Source organism: Euprymna scolopes, chromosome 24 (genome assembly GCF_053919585.1).
Source record: "Euprymna scolopes isolate OS-2025 chromosome 24, ASM5391958v1, whole genome shotgun sequence".
Taxonomy (NCBI): domain Eukaryota; kingdom Metazoa; phylum Mollusca; class Cephalopoda; order Sepiida; family Sepiolidae; genus Euprymna; species Euprymna scolopes.
The window spans coordinates 74626860-74643695 of NC_136505.1; the positions used below are offsets into that span (position 1 = coordinate 74626860).

At 30.9% G+C, this 16836-nt stretch overlaps 1 protein-coding gene across 2 annotated transcripts in view; it reads right to left on the reverse strand.

The window, feature by feature from the left end:
• Positions 1-16836, reverse strand: part of LOC145246767 (uncharacterized) — a 108702-nt gene that overhangs the window by 31912 nt on the left and 59954 nt on the right. Inside the window, exons 1-2 of one of the 2 annotated variants that reach the window (XM_080108547.1) lie at positions 10988-11164; positions 10810-10896 (exon numbers count right to left, since the gene is read on the reverse strand). In XM_080108547.1, coding sequence (XP_079964673.1) covers positions 10810-10888 — 79 coding nt within the window. In that variant the 5' untranslated portion in view covers positions 10889-10896; positions 10988-11164. Of the gene's footprint in view, positions 1-10809; positions 10897-10987; positions 11165-16836 lie in introns of those variants that run through there. The other variant, XM_080108546.1, reaches the window with a different exon arrangement.

A 16836-nucleotide genomic window follows, 5' to 3' on the forward strand; every position in this document is an offset into this window, starting at 1 on the left:
AAAATATATTTTAATTACACAAAATATATTTTAATCACAAAAATATATTTTGATCACAAAAATATATTTTGATCACACAGAATATATTTTAATCACATAAATATATTTAATCACACGAAATGTATTTTAATCACACAAAATATTTTACACACACAACATATTTTAATCACAAAAAGTATGTTATAATGAGCAAAATATATTTTAATCACACAAAGTATATTTCAATCACACAAAATATATTTTAATCACACAACATATATTTTAATTACAAAAATATATTTTAATCACACAAATATATTTTAATCACAAAAAATATTTTAATCTCACAAATATATTTTAATCGCACAAGAAATATTTTAATAACAAAAAGTATTTTTAATCACACAAAAAATATTTTAATTACACAAAATATTTTTTAATCACACAAATATATTTTAATCACACATACATATTTTAATCACCCGAATATATTTTAATTACACAAAATATATTTTAACCACATAAATATATTTAATCACACGAAATGTATTTTAATCACACAAAATATTTTACACACACAAAATATTTTAATCACAAAAAGTATGTTATAATGAGCAAAATATATTTTAATCACCCAAATATATTTTAATCTCACAAATATATTTTAATCAGAAAAAATATATTTTAATCACACAAAATATTTTAATCAGACAAGATATTTTAATCACACAAAAAATATTTTAATAACGCAAAATATTTTAATCACAGAAAATACATTTTAATCATAAAAATGTATTTTAATCACAACAAATATTTTTTAATCACACACAATATATTTTAATCACACAAAATATATTTTAATAAAAAATAGATTTTATTCAAACAAAATATATTTAAATCACACAATATATGTTTTATAGAAAAAAAAAATATTTTGATCACAAAATATATTTAAATCATATCAAATATTTTTAATCACACAAATATATTTTAAATCACCCCAATATATTTAAATCACTCAAGAATATTTTAATCACAAAAATATATTTTAATCACACAAAATATTTTAATCACACACATATATTTTAATCGGAGTAATATATTTTAATCACACGAAATATTTTTTAATCCCACAAATATATTTTAATAACACTAATATATTTTAATCACACAAAATTTTTTAATCACACAAAATATTTTAATCACACAAATATTTTAATCACACAAAATATATTTTAATCACAGAGTATGGTTTTAATCCAACAAAAAATATTTTAATCCCACAAATATATTTTAATCACACTAATATATTTTAATCACACAAATACTTTTTAATCACGCAGAAGTTTTTAATCACACAAATATATTTTAATCATCCAAGTATATTTTAATCACACAATATACATTTTTATCACACAAAATATATTTTATTTTAATCACACAAAATATTTTATCACACTAATATATTTTAATCATAAAAATATTTTAATTACACAAAAATATTTTTAATCACACAAATTATATATTAATCACAAAAAATATTTTTGCATAAAACAAAATATTTTAATCACAAAAATATATTTTAATCACACAAAATATTTTATCACACAAATATATTTTAATCATACAAAATACATTTTAATAACACAAATAATATTTTAATAACACAAAATATATTTTAATTACACAAAATATATTTTAATCACAAAAATATATTTTAATCACACAAAGTATATTTAAATCACACAAAATATATTTTAATCACACAAAATATATTTTAATCATACAAAATACATTTTAATCATACAAAATACATTTTAATAACACAAATAATATTTTAATAACACAAAATATATTTTAATTACACAAAATATATTTTAATCACAAAAATATATTTTGATCACAAAAATATATTTTGATCACACAGAATATATTTTAATCACATAAATATATTTAATCACACGAAATGTATTTTAATCACACAAAATATTTTACACACACAACATATTTTAATCACAAAAAGTATGTTATAATGAGCAAAATATATTTTAATCACACAAAGTATATTTCAATCACACAAAATATATTTTAATCACACAACATATATTTTAATTACAAAAATATATTTTAATCACACAAATATATTTTAATCACAAAAAATATTTTAATCTCACAAATATATTTTAATCGCACAAGAAATATTTTAATAACAAAAAATATTTTTAATCACACAAAAAATATTTTTATTACACAAAATATTTTTTAATCACACAAATATATTTTAATCACACATACATATTTTAATCACCCGAATATATTTTAATTACACAAAATATATTTTAACCACATAAATATATTTAATCACACGAAATGTATTTTAATCACACAAAATATTTTACACACACAAAATATTTTAATCACAAAAAGTATGTTATAATGAGCAAAATATATTTTAATCACCCAAATATATTTTAATCTCACAAATATATTTTAATCAGAAAAAATATATTTTAATCACACAAAATATTTTAATCAGACAAGATATTTTAATCACACAAAAAATATTTTAATAACGCAAAATATTTTAATCACAGAAAATACATTTTAATCATAAAAATGTATTTTAATCACAACAAATATTTTTTAATCACACACAATATATTTTAATCACACAAAATATATTTTAATAAAAAATAGATTTTATTCACACAAAATATATTTTAATAAAAAATAGATTTTATTCAAACAAAATATATTTAAATCACACAATATATGTTTTATAGAAAAAAAAATATTTTGATCACAAAATATATTTAAATCATATCAAATATTTTTAATCACACAAATATATTTTAAATCACCCCAATATATTTAAATCACTCAAGAATATTTTAATCACAAAAATATATTTTAATCACACAAAATATTTTAATCACACACATATATTTTAATCGGAGTAATATATTTTAATCACACGAAATATTTTTTAATCCCACAAATATATTTTAATAACACTAATATATTTTAATCACACAAAATTTTTTAATCACACAAAATATTTTAATCACACAAATATTTTAATCACACAAAATATATTTTAATCACAGAGTATGGTTTTAATCCAACAAAAAATATTTTAATCCCACAAATATATTTTAATCACACTAATATATTTTAATCACACAAAAACTTTTTAATCACGCAGAAGTTTTTAATCACACAAATATATTTTAATCATCCAAGTATATTTTAATCGCACAATATACATTTTTATCACACAAAATATATTTTATTTTAATCACACAAAATATTTTATCACACTAATATATTTTAATCATAAAAATATTTTAATTGCACAAAAATATTTTTAATCACACAAATTATATATTAATCACAAAAAATATTTTTGCATAAAACAAAATATTTTAATCACACAAAATATCTTTTAATCACACAAAATATTTTATCACACAAATATATTTTAATCATAAAAATATTTTGATCACACAAAATATTTTTACCATCCAAATATATTTTAATCACACAAAATATCACGCAATATATGTTATAATCACACAAAATATATTTTAAGTGGACAAAATATATTTTAATCACACAAAATATATTTTAATCAAACAAAATATTTGAATCACACGAAAATAATTTAATCTCACAAAAATATTTTAATCACACAAAATATATTTTAATCACAACAAAATATATTTTAATCACAAAAATATATTTTAATAACGCAAAATATATTTTATTCATGCAAAATATGTTTCAATCCCACAAATAGTTTTTAATTACCCAAATGTATTTTAATCACACAAATATATTTTAATCATATAAAATATATTTTAATCACACAAAATATATTTTAATCACAAAAAAAAGTATTTCAATCTCACAAATATATTTTAATCACACAAATATATTTTAATCAAACAAAATATTTTAATCACAAAAAATATATTTTAATCACACAAAAAATATTTTAATAACACACAATATATTTTAATCACAAAAATGTATTTTAATAACAAAAATATTTTTAATCACATAAATATATTTTAATAACGCACAATATATTTTAATCACACAAATATATTTTAATCACACAAAATATATTTTAATAACACAAAATATATTTTAAACACACAAATATATTTTAATCACACAAAATATATTTTAATCACGCAAATATATTTTAATCACATAAATATATTTAATCACACGAAATATATTTTAATCACACAAAATGTTTTACACACACAAAATATTTTAATCACACAAAGTATATTATAATGAGCAAAATATATTTTAATCACCCAACTATATTTTAATCACCCAAATATATTTTAATAAGAAAACAATATTTTAATCACACAAAATATTTTCATCATACAAATATATTATAATCAGACAAGATATATTAATCACACAAAAATATTTACTTAACACAAAATATTTTAATCACAGAAATACATTTTAATCATAAAAAAAATATTTTAATCACACAAAATATTTTAATCACAAAAATATTTTAATCACACAAAATATATTTAAATCACATAAATATGTTTTTATTACACAAATATATTTTATTTATAAAAATATTTTAATCACACCAAAAAATTTTAACCATTCAAATATATTTTAATCTCACAAAATATCACTCAAAATATGTTTTAATCACACAAAATGTATTTTAAGTGGACAAAATATATTTTAATCACAAAAAATATATTTTAATCACAAAAAAAGAATATTTCAATCTCACAAATATATTTTAATCACACAAATATATTTTAATCAAACAAAGTATTTTAATCACAAAAAATATATTTTAATCACACAAAAAATATTTTAATAACACACAATATATTTTAATCACAAAAATATATTTTAACAACAAAAAATATTTTTAATCACACAAAATATATTTTAAGTGCAAAAAATATATTTTAATCACACAAAATATATTTTAATCAGACAAAATATTTGAATCACTCGAAAATATTTGAATTTCACAATAATATTTTAATCACACAAAATATCACGCAAAATATGTTTTAATCACACAAAATATATTTTAAGTGCAAAAAATATATTTTAATCACACAAAATATATTTTAATCAGACAAAATATTTAATTAAATGAAAATATTTTAATCTCACAAAAATATTTTAACCACACAAAATATATTTTAATCACAACAAACTATATTTTAATCACGCAAAATATATTTTAATCACGCAAAATATATTTTATTCATACAAAATATGTTTCAATCCCAAAAATAGTTTTAATTACCACAAATGTATTTTAATAACCCAAATATATTTTAATCACTCAAATATATTTTAATCACACAAAATATATTTTAACTACACAAAATATGTTTTAATCACACAAATATATTTTAATCACACAATATATTTTAATCACACAAAATATATTTTAATCTCACAAATATATTTTAATCACAAAAATATATTTTAATCACAAATATATTTTAATCACAAAAATATATTTTAATCACACAAAATATATTTTAATCACAAAATATATTTTAATCACAAAATATTTTTAATCACACAAAATATATTTTAATAACGCAATACACGTTTTAATCACACAAATATATTTTAATCATAGAAAATATATTTAATCATAGAAAATATATTTTAATCACACAAATATATTTTAATCACACAAATATATTTTAATCACAAAATACATTTTAATCGTACAAATATATTTTAATCACAAATACATTTTAATCACAAAATACATTTTAATCGCACAAATATATTTTAATCACACAAATATATTTTGATCACACAAATATATTTTAATCACACAAAATATATTTTAATTACACAAAATATATTTTAATCACACAATATATGTTTTAATCACACAATATATATTTTTATCACAGAAAATATATTTTATCACAGAAAATATATTTTAGTTACACATATATTTTAATAACACAAATATATTTTAATAACACAAATATATTTTAATAACACAAATATATTTTAATAACAGAAGATATATCTTAATCACAAAATATATTTTAATCACACAATATATTTTAATCACACAAAATACACACTAAAATATTCTCCAGGTCAGGACCCAGCAATATTTTAAATATTTTAAAATATAACTTTCCGTTTTAATTCGCCGAAATAGCCATAATTACCAATCAGTTGACAAACTAGTCAATCTCTTTCTCTCTCTCTCTCTTTCTCTCTCTCTCTCTTTCTCTCTCTCTCTCTCTTGCTGGCTAAGTTTATTAAAACTCATATATATATATATATATATATATATATATATATATATATATATATATGTATATATATACATATATCCCTCATCATATCGAATTGCTGTAAAACTGAAGTACGCTAGTCTTGATGCTATGTTTTAACTTCAGCCTTTGTGTCTATACCCTTTACTAATAAAGAGGCTTAGTATTAATAAAAATCTTGTCTGAGAAACGATCCACACGAATCTGATCTTTTTGTGGAATTTTAGAAATTTTAGAACGTATTTAAATGAATGCTTCATAAATTGGTTTACTTAATCGAATATAGCATCCATCCTTCTTTCTCTCTTTCTCTCACTCCGTATATATATATATATATAAGTTTAATGGTTAAATGTAAATTCTGAAAATCAAAATATAGACACATATATTCGAGTTAAGAATTTATTGTTTGACAAAAGGAATATATAGAAGGGGTTATATTAATTTCCTTAATCCATGGATTTTCAATAATGGCTCATATCATCAGAGGAAATGAAATGCGGTTAGCAAAATGTTCAGCTGTGAAAAGGCACTTATTTTGCTTTTCAGCACAAATATTGAAAATAGTTTTTTGGGTGGTGAATGATAGTTATATGAAAATGATTATTGGAAAAGGGAATTCCATACAACCTGGGCAGTCCATTTTCGGAAGGAGTATAATGTCCTCTGGGGTTTTATTTCCAAGTAGGCAGAATATTGGTCCAGGGGAGAAGGCAGTAATCCCATATAACAAAAATGTGTGGTTGCTCCTTATTGATATTCCGAAAGGTATACGGGGTGGCCGTATTCGTTGGTGTAATGAATGCCTTCTGGTATATGTAATCCAAATTCGTTTTTGGTGTTGGCACATTATATCAGATATTGGATTTGGCTAGGATCACCCTGAAAGTATTACCTCTAATAATATCTATAAGGATTTTCGTCGGATTTTAATCTGTGTCTTATCTCGCTTATATATATATATATATATATATATATATATATATATATATATATAATATATATATATATTGTAAGAAGTCGTAAACCATGTGCATTTAACTTGCCTATGCCATGCTTACCAAGTACACCGGTCCACGACAAATGGTCACTACCAACACGAGCATTGAAATCGCCAGCAAGAATGAGTTTATCATGGTGTCGAACTCTGGAGAGGACATCACGGAGGGTATCGTAGAAGTCATCCTTCTCTTGATCTGAACTGGCTAACGTTGGGGCGTAACAACTAACTAGCATCACCCTGGTGTTTCCTTCTAACTCTAGGGAAAGAGTTGCCACACGATCAGATATGCGACTTCTTACAATCTGTAGGGAGTTTGACCTCTGTATTACCAATACCATATTCCAACAACCTGTGCATCGGAGGACGACATGGATGCATCCTCGTTCAAAGGACTGGCATCTTATTGACTTCGTCATAACAAAGCAAATAGTGACTTCAAAATCACTCACTCTTTCCACACTTCTTGCTATCTTTCGGATCATGCCCTTCTCAGAAGTAAACTGTCGTTGCATGTGCGAAGGCACAGAGGTAAAAAATCAACAGTCCCCAAACGCATTGATGTGCGGCCTCTTAAATCCGGGGAAAAGAGAACTGAGCTCTGCAATAAGCTTGATGAAAACCTTGAGGGTGTTTATGTAACTGATTATGTTGAATCTTCTTGGAAAGAATTGCGAGAAGCAACTCAAGCTGTAGCAGTAGACGTCCTTGGAATACCGAAAAGAAAACACCAGGATTGGTTTGACGAAAGTGACGATGAAGTTAAAGCACTGATTAACCAAATGCACTCATCTCACAAATCTTGGATTGAGGACAAAAACTCAACAGTGAAGCACACGGCCTAGAAAAAGTGTAAAGGTGAGGTACAGCGAGCTCTCCGAGCTATGAAGGAACAATGGTGGTACAATAAGGCAATTGCACTGCAGGGAGCTGCTGACAGCAAGAACACGAAAGCCTTCTATGATGGTCTGAAAGAGGTATTTGGTCCTCAGAAAAGTGGTGCTTCCCCATTAAGCACAGCCGATGGAGAGGCATTGCTGACTGATAAATCAGATATTCTCACTCGTTGGAAGGAGTACTTTGAAACTGTCTTAAATACCTCATCTGTCATTGACGGCGATGTTGTGACCTCTATTCCTCAGAATCCAGATATTCCAGAATTGTCATTGGAACCTGCTTATCAGGAGGTATGGGAATCCATCAAACAAATTGCTTCTGGCAAGTCCCCATCACCAAAGGATCCAATTCCGCCTGAAGTGTACAAGCATGGTGGGCATGTGCTGGTAAAAAAGCTCCATGCTCTCTTTGTAAAGATATGGAAAGCAGGCCGAGTTCCACAGGACTACAAAGATGCCTGCATCAAACATCTCTACAAAAATAAGGGAGTCAAGAATGTCTGTGACAACCATCGGAGGATATCTCTGCTTTCAATTGCAGGAAAGATTCTGGCTAGGCTCATTCTAAACCGAATCATAAATCGTCTCGTTGATAAGGTGTATCCAGAGTCACAGTGTGGGTTTCGGTCGGGTTGCGGCACCATTGACATGATATTTTCCTTACATCAGGTGGCAGAAAAGGTCCGTGAGAAAAATCAGGAATTGTATATGGTGTTTGTTGACCTGACGAAGGCCTTCGACACTGTGAATCGCGATGCCCTTTGGCAAGTTTTAAGAAGGCTTGGTATTCCAGAAAACATGCTGAACGTGATCATTTCCTTTCACAAGGGAATGAAGGCTAGTGTTGTCTCAGATGGTATGATGTCTGATCCATTTGATGTTACGAATGGGACCAAACAGGGATGTGTAATGGCGCCAGTCCTCTTTGCGCTCTTCTTTTCACTAATGCTGAAACATGCATTTGATGATTTGGACACTGGTGTCAGGTTTCAATTTCGGTCATCCGGTGGCTTATTTAACCATCAACGGTTTAAGGCCAAGACTCTTCTTCGCACCTAAATTATTCGCGACTTGCTCTTCGCTGACGATGCCGCATTGGTAGCCACGTCCTTTGAGGAAGTCCAGGTTCTTCTTGATCGATTTTCAGCCGCGTGCAAGGCCTTTGGCCTGACAATTAGCATAAGAAAGACTGAGGTAGTGCATCAGCCACACCCTACCCCAAAACAAGTTGAAGGTGTAAAGCAAAATCCACCAGAGTATAGATTTCCTGCGCGCAAGCTGAAAGTCAACGGTCATGATATCAATTATGTCAAGTCCTTTCCTTACCTTGGTAGCAAGGTGAACCAGGGTGGTTCTCTTGATGATGAAATTGTCAACAGGATTGCTAAGGCCACTTCTGCGTTTGGAAATCTTCGCCATCGCTTGTGGAACGAAAGGGGTATTCGACTAGGCACAAAAATCCTTGTCTACCATGCTGTTGTTCTTTCTATTCTTTTTTATGGATCTGAGTCATGGACTCCATACAGACATCACATTAATCAGCTGGACGTTTTCCACAAAAGCTGTCTATGCTCCATATGTGGTCTTAGCCTCCGCGACAAGGTATCAAATGCCGAATTATTCACAAAATGCAAAATATCTGGCATTGAATTATTCCTTATTCAATCGCAATTGCGGTGGGCTGGTCATGTATTGAGGATGCCCGATGACAGAATTCCAAAAATTGCGATGTACAGTCAATTTGAGGGTGGTAAAAGAATTGTCAGACGTCCTTGGCTTAGGTACAAGGACAAGTTGAAGAGTAACTTGTCTGCAGTGAACATACCATACAGGAGTCTTGAAGATGAGGTGAATGACCGAAAAGGATGGAGATCAAGGTGTTTTGAAGGTCTCCAGAGGTTTCAATCTGAAAGCTTAAGGCAACTGAAAGAAAACAGAGTAAGATCAAAACGACTAGCAGCCGCACCAATATCTGCAGCGTTAAATCCACATTCATATTCTATTTTTGGCCTTGTCTGCAAGTCCCTTGCTGGACTAAAAAGTCATCAGAGCCAAAAGCATAAATGAGTTTTATAAATATGGGTTGTCCGAACCTCATACGTCGAAATCGACGGGAGAGTCCATCATATATATATATGTGTGTGTGTGTGTATGTATGTATGTATGTATGTATGTATGAATGTATGTATTGTTGTATCACTATATATATTGTCCTCTCTCTCTCTTATATATATATATATATATATATATATATATATACATAGAGAGAGAGAGAGAGAGAGAGAGAGAGAGAGAGAGAGAGGGGGGGGGAATAGATGAATAAAGCTGATATAAATATATATTTATATCAGTTCCAATGATTCAAACACAACAAATACTTGGTGTACAATTGTTTCTAAAACAATTTGGAATATTTTATTTTGTATTTTTATTTAGTTTATTCTTCAGTGCCCTCCATAACATCAGAATAGAAACCAAATAAGAGAAACATCAAATTTTACTATTATGTTATGTGTTCGTGCACGAACGTGTGTGTGTGTGTGTGTGTGTGTGTGTGTGTGTGTGTGTAATTATAGTTATTATGTGAAATAAAGTAGTCGGTTCTTACCTGTAGCAAAGTAAATCAACAACAAAAGCACGACTCCGTTCCAACGTGGAGATAACAAGTGTTTAAACTGCCTGAGCATGATGGTCACTGGTAAAAGCAACGATTGGAATGAGAAAGATAAACGTGGATGGCAAAAATAACGAAAAAAAACGAAAAGAATAATAAAATTGTTCTGTACCTTCCGGGTGTTTAAATTGTTGTCACATGATGTGATTAAGTTGTATCAAATCTCAAGATTACTTTAAACGAAACCTGTTTATGTTGATATGTGTGGGAACTTTTGATTGTTATAACTTACATGTGCGTAAACGCACGCACACACACACTCACACGCAAATACACACACATTATATATATATTTATATATATATATATATATATATATATATATATATATATATATATATATATATAAAACAGAGAGGGGAGAGGAAGTGAAGCGAATGGAAAGAGAGAGAAAGAGAAGAGGGTGAAATATGAACACAATGAATGTGAAACATCTAGAAAAGAAAAGAAAAAAATGATATAATATATTTAGAACAGTTCACATAGTAGTGAAGTGAATCATTAAGAATAAATCTAGAGTTTTAACAACATGAAAGTAATTTCCATACTAATATAAAACTATATGTGTGTGTGTGTGTATGTGTGTGTGTATGTGTGTGTGTGTGTGTACCCACTGATAATGGAGTGAAGCAGAGTGATATAGCTGCACAAACATTGTCTTCGCTCTATCTGGCTGCTGTGCTCTGATATGGTTTCCGCGATTGCGATATGGGTGTTTATATTTGAATCCGAATGACTGGAAAGGTATTCAACCTCAGAAGATTCCGAGCATTAACACTTGTTAGTGATGTGTTTGCTAGGGAGTTGTATTTTTTTTTTTTTTTTTTTTTTTTACATGGAGGTCACCACTTACCAAGGTCTGGAGGCCACTCAGGGATAAGGGTTATTGCGTGTACAGTAATCAATGAGATAGTATTGTAGTAATCATTAGTATTGGAGATTTGATAAAGTGTCTTACTTAAGGGGACGGTTAGTCAGGAATTTGTCTATGTTGGACTTGAAGACATCCAAGTTGTAGTCAGGTAGGGAACAGGCAAACAGAAGAGAGTTCCACAGTCGTGCACTTCTGAGAAAGAAGCTCTGCTCATGGAATATACGTTTGGATTTAGGCACAGATAAAGAATGGGGAAAATTATTGACAGTAGTTTCAGCCAGACAGGTGTTTCTTGTCGTGAAAGATTGGCGAGGGGGGACAAGAGATTGGAGCTCAGACGAGCACTTGCCATGGAAATAACGATAAAACAAAGACAGGCTCGCAAAGTCTCTTCTGTGGGAGAGAGGCTGCAGGGAAGAGAAAAGGGCATCCCCCACCAAACCACGAAGTCTATTTTGTACTCTGTCCAGACAGGATAGGCTGTTTTTAGCAGCTCCTGTCCAAATGTGGCAGCAGTACTCCATCCTTGGACCTACTTGGCTTTTATACAGATAGAGAATTGAATCAGTAGTGAGATATATTCTGGAGCGGTAGAAGGATCCCACCATTTTCCCAGTGTCCTTGGCAAGAAACCTGATGTACATGTTCCATTTCAGATCAGGAGTAAAGGTCAAACACAGAAGCTTGTCAAAACATAGGGCCTCCCCAAGACGAGAGCCATCCATTTGAATTAATGCCAGATGGGGATCAGAGCATTGATGATGTAAAGATAGAAGCTTGGTTTTGGATGCATTAAAAGTGACCAGCCACTTCTTCTCCCACTGAACCACGCACTCAAGATAAGAGGAGAGAGAATTAAAGAAAAATTTGTCATTTACGGCCTTTGATGTGTTGCCATAGATGGTTGTGTCATCAGCAGAGATGTCAACGAATGATTTAAGTATGTGTTTTGGGAGATCATTGATGTATATCAGGAAGAGAGTTGGGCCCAGGATGGACCCCTGAGGGACTCCAGCATTAATACTGTGGGCCTCTGATTTCTGTCCATCAACCACTACTCTTATGAACCTATCGGACAGAAATGATTGAATAATTGAGAAAACATTTCCAGTGATACCATAGCTGGAAATCTTGTGAAGTAGGCCCTTATGCCATACCTTATTCAAGGTCTTCAATATGTCAAGAGCAATTGCCCTGGAAAGGAAGGCTTTGTCAAGAGATTTACTAATCCTATGAGATATAACCGTTAGTACATCTGCTGTAGGTCTTGCAGAGCAGAAACCATATTGCATGTCACTAAGAAGGTTGTCCTGCTGATGTGGTTGACTACTTCTTTATTTAATATGGATTCCAACAACCTACTCGTGACACACAGGAGACTTATTGGTCTGTACTGAGAGGGAGATGACTTTTCATCTGAATTCTTAAATACAGGGCATACTGATGAGGTTTTCCAGGGTGTTGGAAAGCACTTCTCCTTAAGGCAACACTTAAACAATTTTGTAAGTATGGGGGCAAGTTCTGGTTGGAGCTTTTTCAGCACTATAAGTGGAATGCCGTCAGGGCCAGTTGCTTTACTGGAATCAAGGTTCTTGATTAGCTTGGCGACCTCACGCACTGATATTTGTATGTTGCATAGCGTGTTGTCTGTTATAGGAGGAAATACGGGGAGTTGATGGCCTTCGTTGCATAGGGTAGAATTAGCTGCAAAGTTCTTGGCAAATAGTCTGGCCTTGTCTGATGCTGACGAGATGACCTCAGGTCCATTGATGATGGTTGGGATAGAATGTACGCTTCTGTTCAGAATCTTGTTTGCTATTTGCCAAAACTGGTGGGAACCAAGTCGCTGCTCAGCTACTTTGGATTTAACGGACTGAGCATATAGCTCTCTTGCATTTTTTATTACTCTTTTACAGTGGTTGCTGGCAGTCCTGAAAGCAGCTTTAGTCTCAGTACATCTATTACGTTGGTAGCTATGGAAAAAGTGATTTCTGTGCGCGATGGCAGCAGCACATTCAGGGGAGAACCATGGCTGGCTGTTAGGTTTTTGTTGGAATTTTTTGGATGGTATGAATCGGTCTATGCCTACAATTAACCATTCGGTCAGGTCTGATACTATAGAGGACACATCCTTTTTAAACATGGAATGCAGAGGTAGATCAGATATGAATGTACAGAAGCTATTCCAGTCAGCCATAGAGTATCGGTATACAGTACGGTGGAGGGGTACGTCTGGGGACTTATTACATTTCATTTTTATCTTAACTGCTACAACGGAGTGGTCGGAGAATCCCAGAGGAGATAGAACAGAGCATGAACATAGCTCAGGGGAAGTTGTGAGGAAAAGGTCAATTTTCTCAGATATGCTCTAAAAGATAGTAACCCCACTATTGTGGGGGTGATAGAGGGCAAATATAAATCCAGTGGCGTAAGCTAGTGCAACCCGGAAGCACATATAAGGTAAATTAGGGTCTTCTCTCGAGATATCCCTACCACATGGAAAGCCATCTTTAATGTAGGCACATATTCCATGCCCATGACGATCTTGGGGGCCAGATTTAGATATTAAGTTAGAGTATCCTTTAATTATGAATTCGTCTAGGGAAGTGGTTGGCCCTATGCCAGTTTCACTTAGAAAGAATATGTCCGGTTTTGTCTCCTGTAATTGTGTTTCAACCTCTGGAAGGTTGGAATGTAGACCCCTGATGTTGGAGAAGGAGACCTGGTAGTAGGGGTCTACATTGGAGGATTGGGTTCTAGGTTTATTCGTGTTTTTTTTTTTTTTAGATTTGTCATGTTGAGGTTTTGGGATTTGTGGAGTAGGTCGATAGACTTGGTTGGAGCAGGACAGAGAGGGAAAGTAAGAGTGAAACAGACAAGAATTTTTTTTTTTTTTTTTGTAGCACATGATAAGGTAAAGCCGTAACAATTACCCACTAGTTTGGCATCGAGAGGCCCTACCAGAAACTACTGTATGGTCCAGAATCCATTCACCAAATGGCAATACAGCAGCCCCGGTACTTTGCACCTGCTGATAGGACAGCCTCCTTAGTGGTTAATCCAAGGTTCGGGTCCCTGACTATCAGGCGGATAACGTCAGCCCAGATGAAACGTTTACCTCCAGCACCCTTACTAGTGACATGACCACAAGGATAGACATAGAAACAGAAATTTTCCGACATCTCAGGCTACTGTTCATGAAGTACTACCAACCTGGAAAGCAGCTTTTTCTTCACCCTCTGTCAGAAAAATCACTCATTGGAAATGAGGACTGAAGGACAAAAAAGGAGAAGTGAGAGTTACTGGAGCTGCCGATAACACATCCACGTGCATTATCTACTCTCCATTAAAAAAAAAAAAAAGGTGAGAAGGACTTATTAATATCTAATTTATAAGTCCATTGCCCCATTCCCAGCTTAGGATAGTACTTGAAGATAGTCTCCCCTCCCATGTTAATGCATGGATACTTTTTGCTTTTATCTACCTCGAGCTAGAAAGTTCAAGCATTTAAGCTCTATGCCATAATAAATATGCTATAATGGAACTTTTATCAAATTGGAAAGTCTGGTTATTTTAACTCATTTAAAAAACTGGTTAATGAGTAATACCTTTAGGGTTACGTATTCACTTTAGACTAGCTAGAAGTAATGCATACTTTAGAGAGAAAAAAAAAGCTGCATGTTTTTGAGTTCAGATAATATGCAAATATAATTTGGGAAATGTTCCATTTCATGGGAGACTTTTTCTTTTTCTTTTTTTTTTTTCTCGTTTTAAATATAAGAAAAAATTGTTTGGTCCAGGAATCACTACTGAACATACAGCACAGTGGTGGTTAAAGAAATTTTGTGGCAGCGATGAGTCTTGGTGGGGAGCATAGTGGTCGACCATCGAATGTTGACAACGATCAATTAAGAGCCTTAGTTGAAGCCACTTCACATACAATTGTTTGAGAACTTTTTTCTGAATTAGATGTAATGTAGATGATGATTTCCAACCACTTGATAGAGATTGGCCAGACAAAAGAAATTGATAAATAGGTGCCTCGCAAATTGAACAACTAAAAGAAACACCATTATGTAGTGTCATCTTCTCTTACGCAGCAAAAAACCGTTTTTAGACCAAATTGTGACTTGTGATGAAAAGTGGGTTCTTTACGACAACTGGCAACGCTCAACTCAGTGGTTAGACGCCAACGAAGCTCCACAACACTTCCGAAGCCAGAGTTTCACTAAAAGAAGGTCATGTTGATTGATTGCTTGGTGATCTGTGACCAGTCTCATTCATTACAATTATTTTTTGATGCAGGTAAAACCATTACGGCGGCAAAGTACTATCAACAAATGGATGAAATGCATCAGAAACTTCAACATCATCCAGCATTAGTCAACAGAAAAGGTCCAATTCTCCTCATAACAATGCCCAACCGCATGTTGCCAAATCGACTCTGCAGAAATTGAATGAATTGGGCTACAAAACTTCCTTATCCACCATACTCTCCAGACCTCTCACCTACTGACTACCACTTTTTCAAGAATGTCAAAAACTTTCTGCATGAGAAATACTTAAAAAATCTAAGCGATATCAAAAACACCTTCAGTAACTTCATCACCACCAGAACACAAAAATGTTATGTTACTGGTATGAATACACTTGTTTTGCGTTAGCAAGTGTGTTTATTCTGATGGTGCTTATTTCGATCAAAAATTTTTTTTCGTTTGAGCAGAGATATGTTCATCTGAATTTAAAATTACAAAACAGCAAGAACTTTCTTGTCAACTTGATACTTGGAAAGAAACTCTGTTCATGGAAATTCTATTTGATGTTAGGCACATGATAGGAGGAATTCTTCATCTATGTGATAGGAAGATGAGTTTTTGCTATAAATATCTTTCGAGGTGGATCAGATTGTAGCTCACCCAAGCATCTTCTATGGATACAATGTTGAAGTATACAACTTGAACATTTTGTATAAGATGTTATTTTTCATTGTGTGTGTGTGTGTGTGTGTGTGTGTGTGTGTGTGTGTGTGTGTGTGTGTGTGTTTTATTACATTATCACCAAACAAGGCACATTGCCACTTTGGTGTA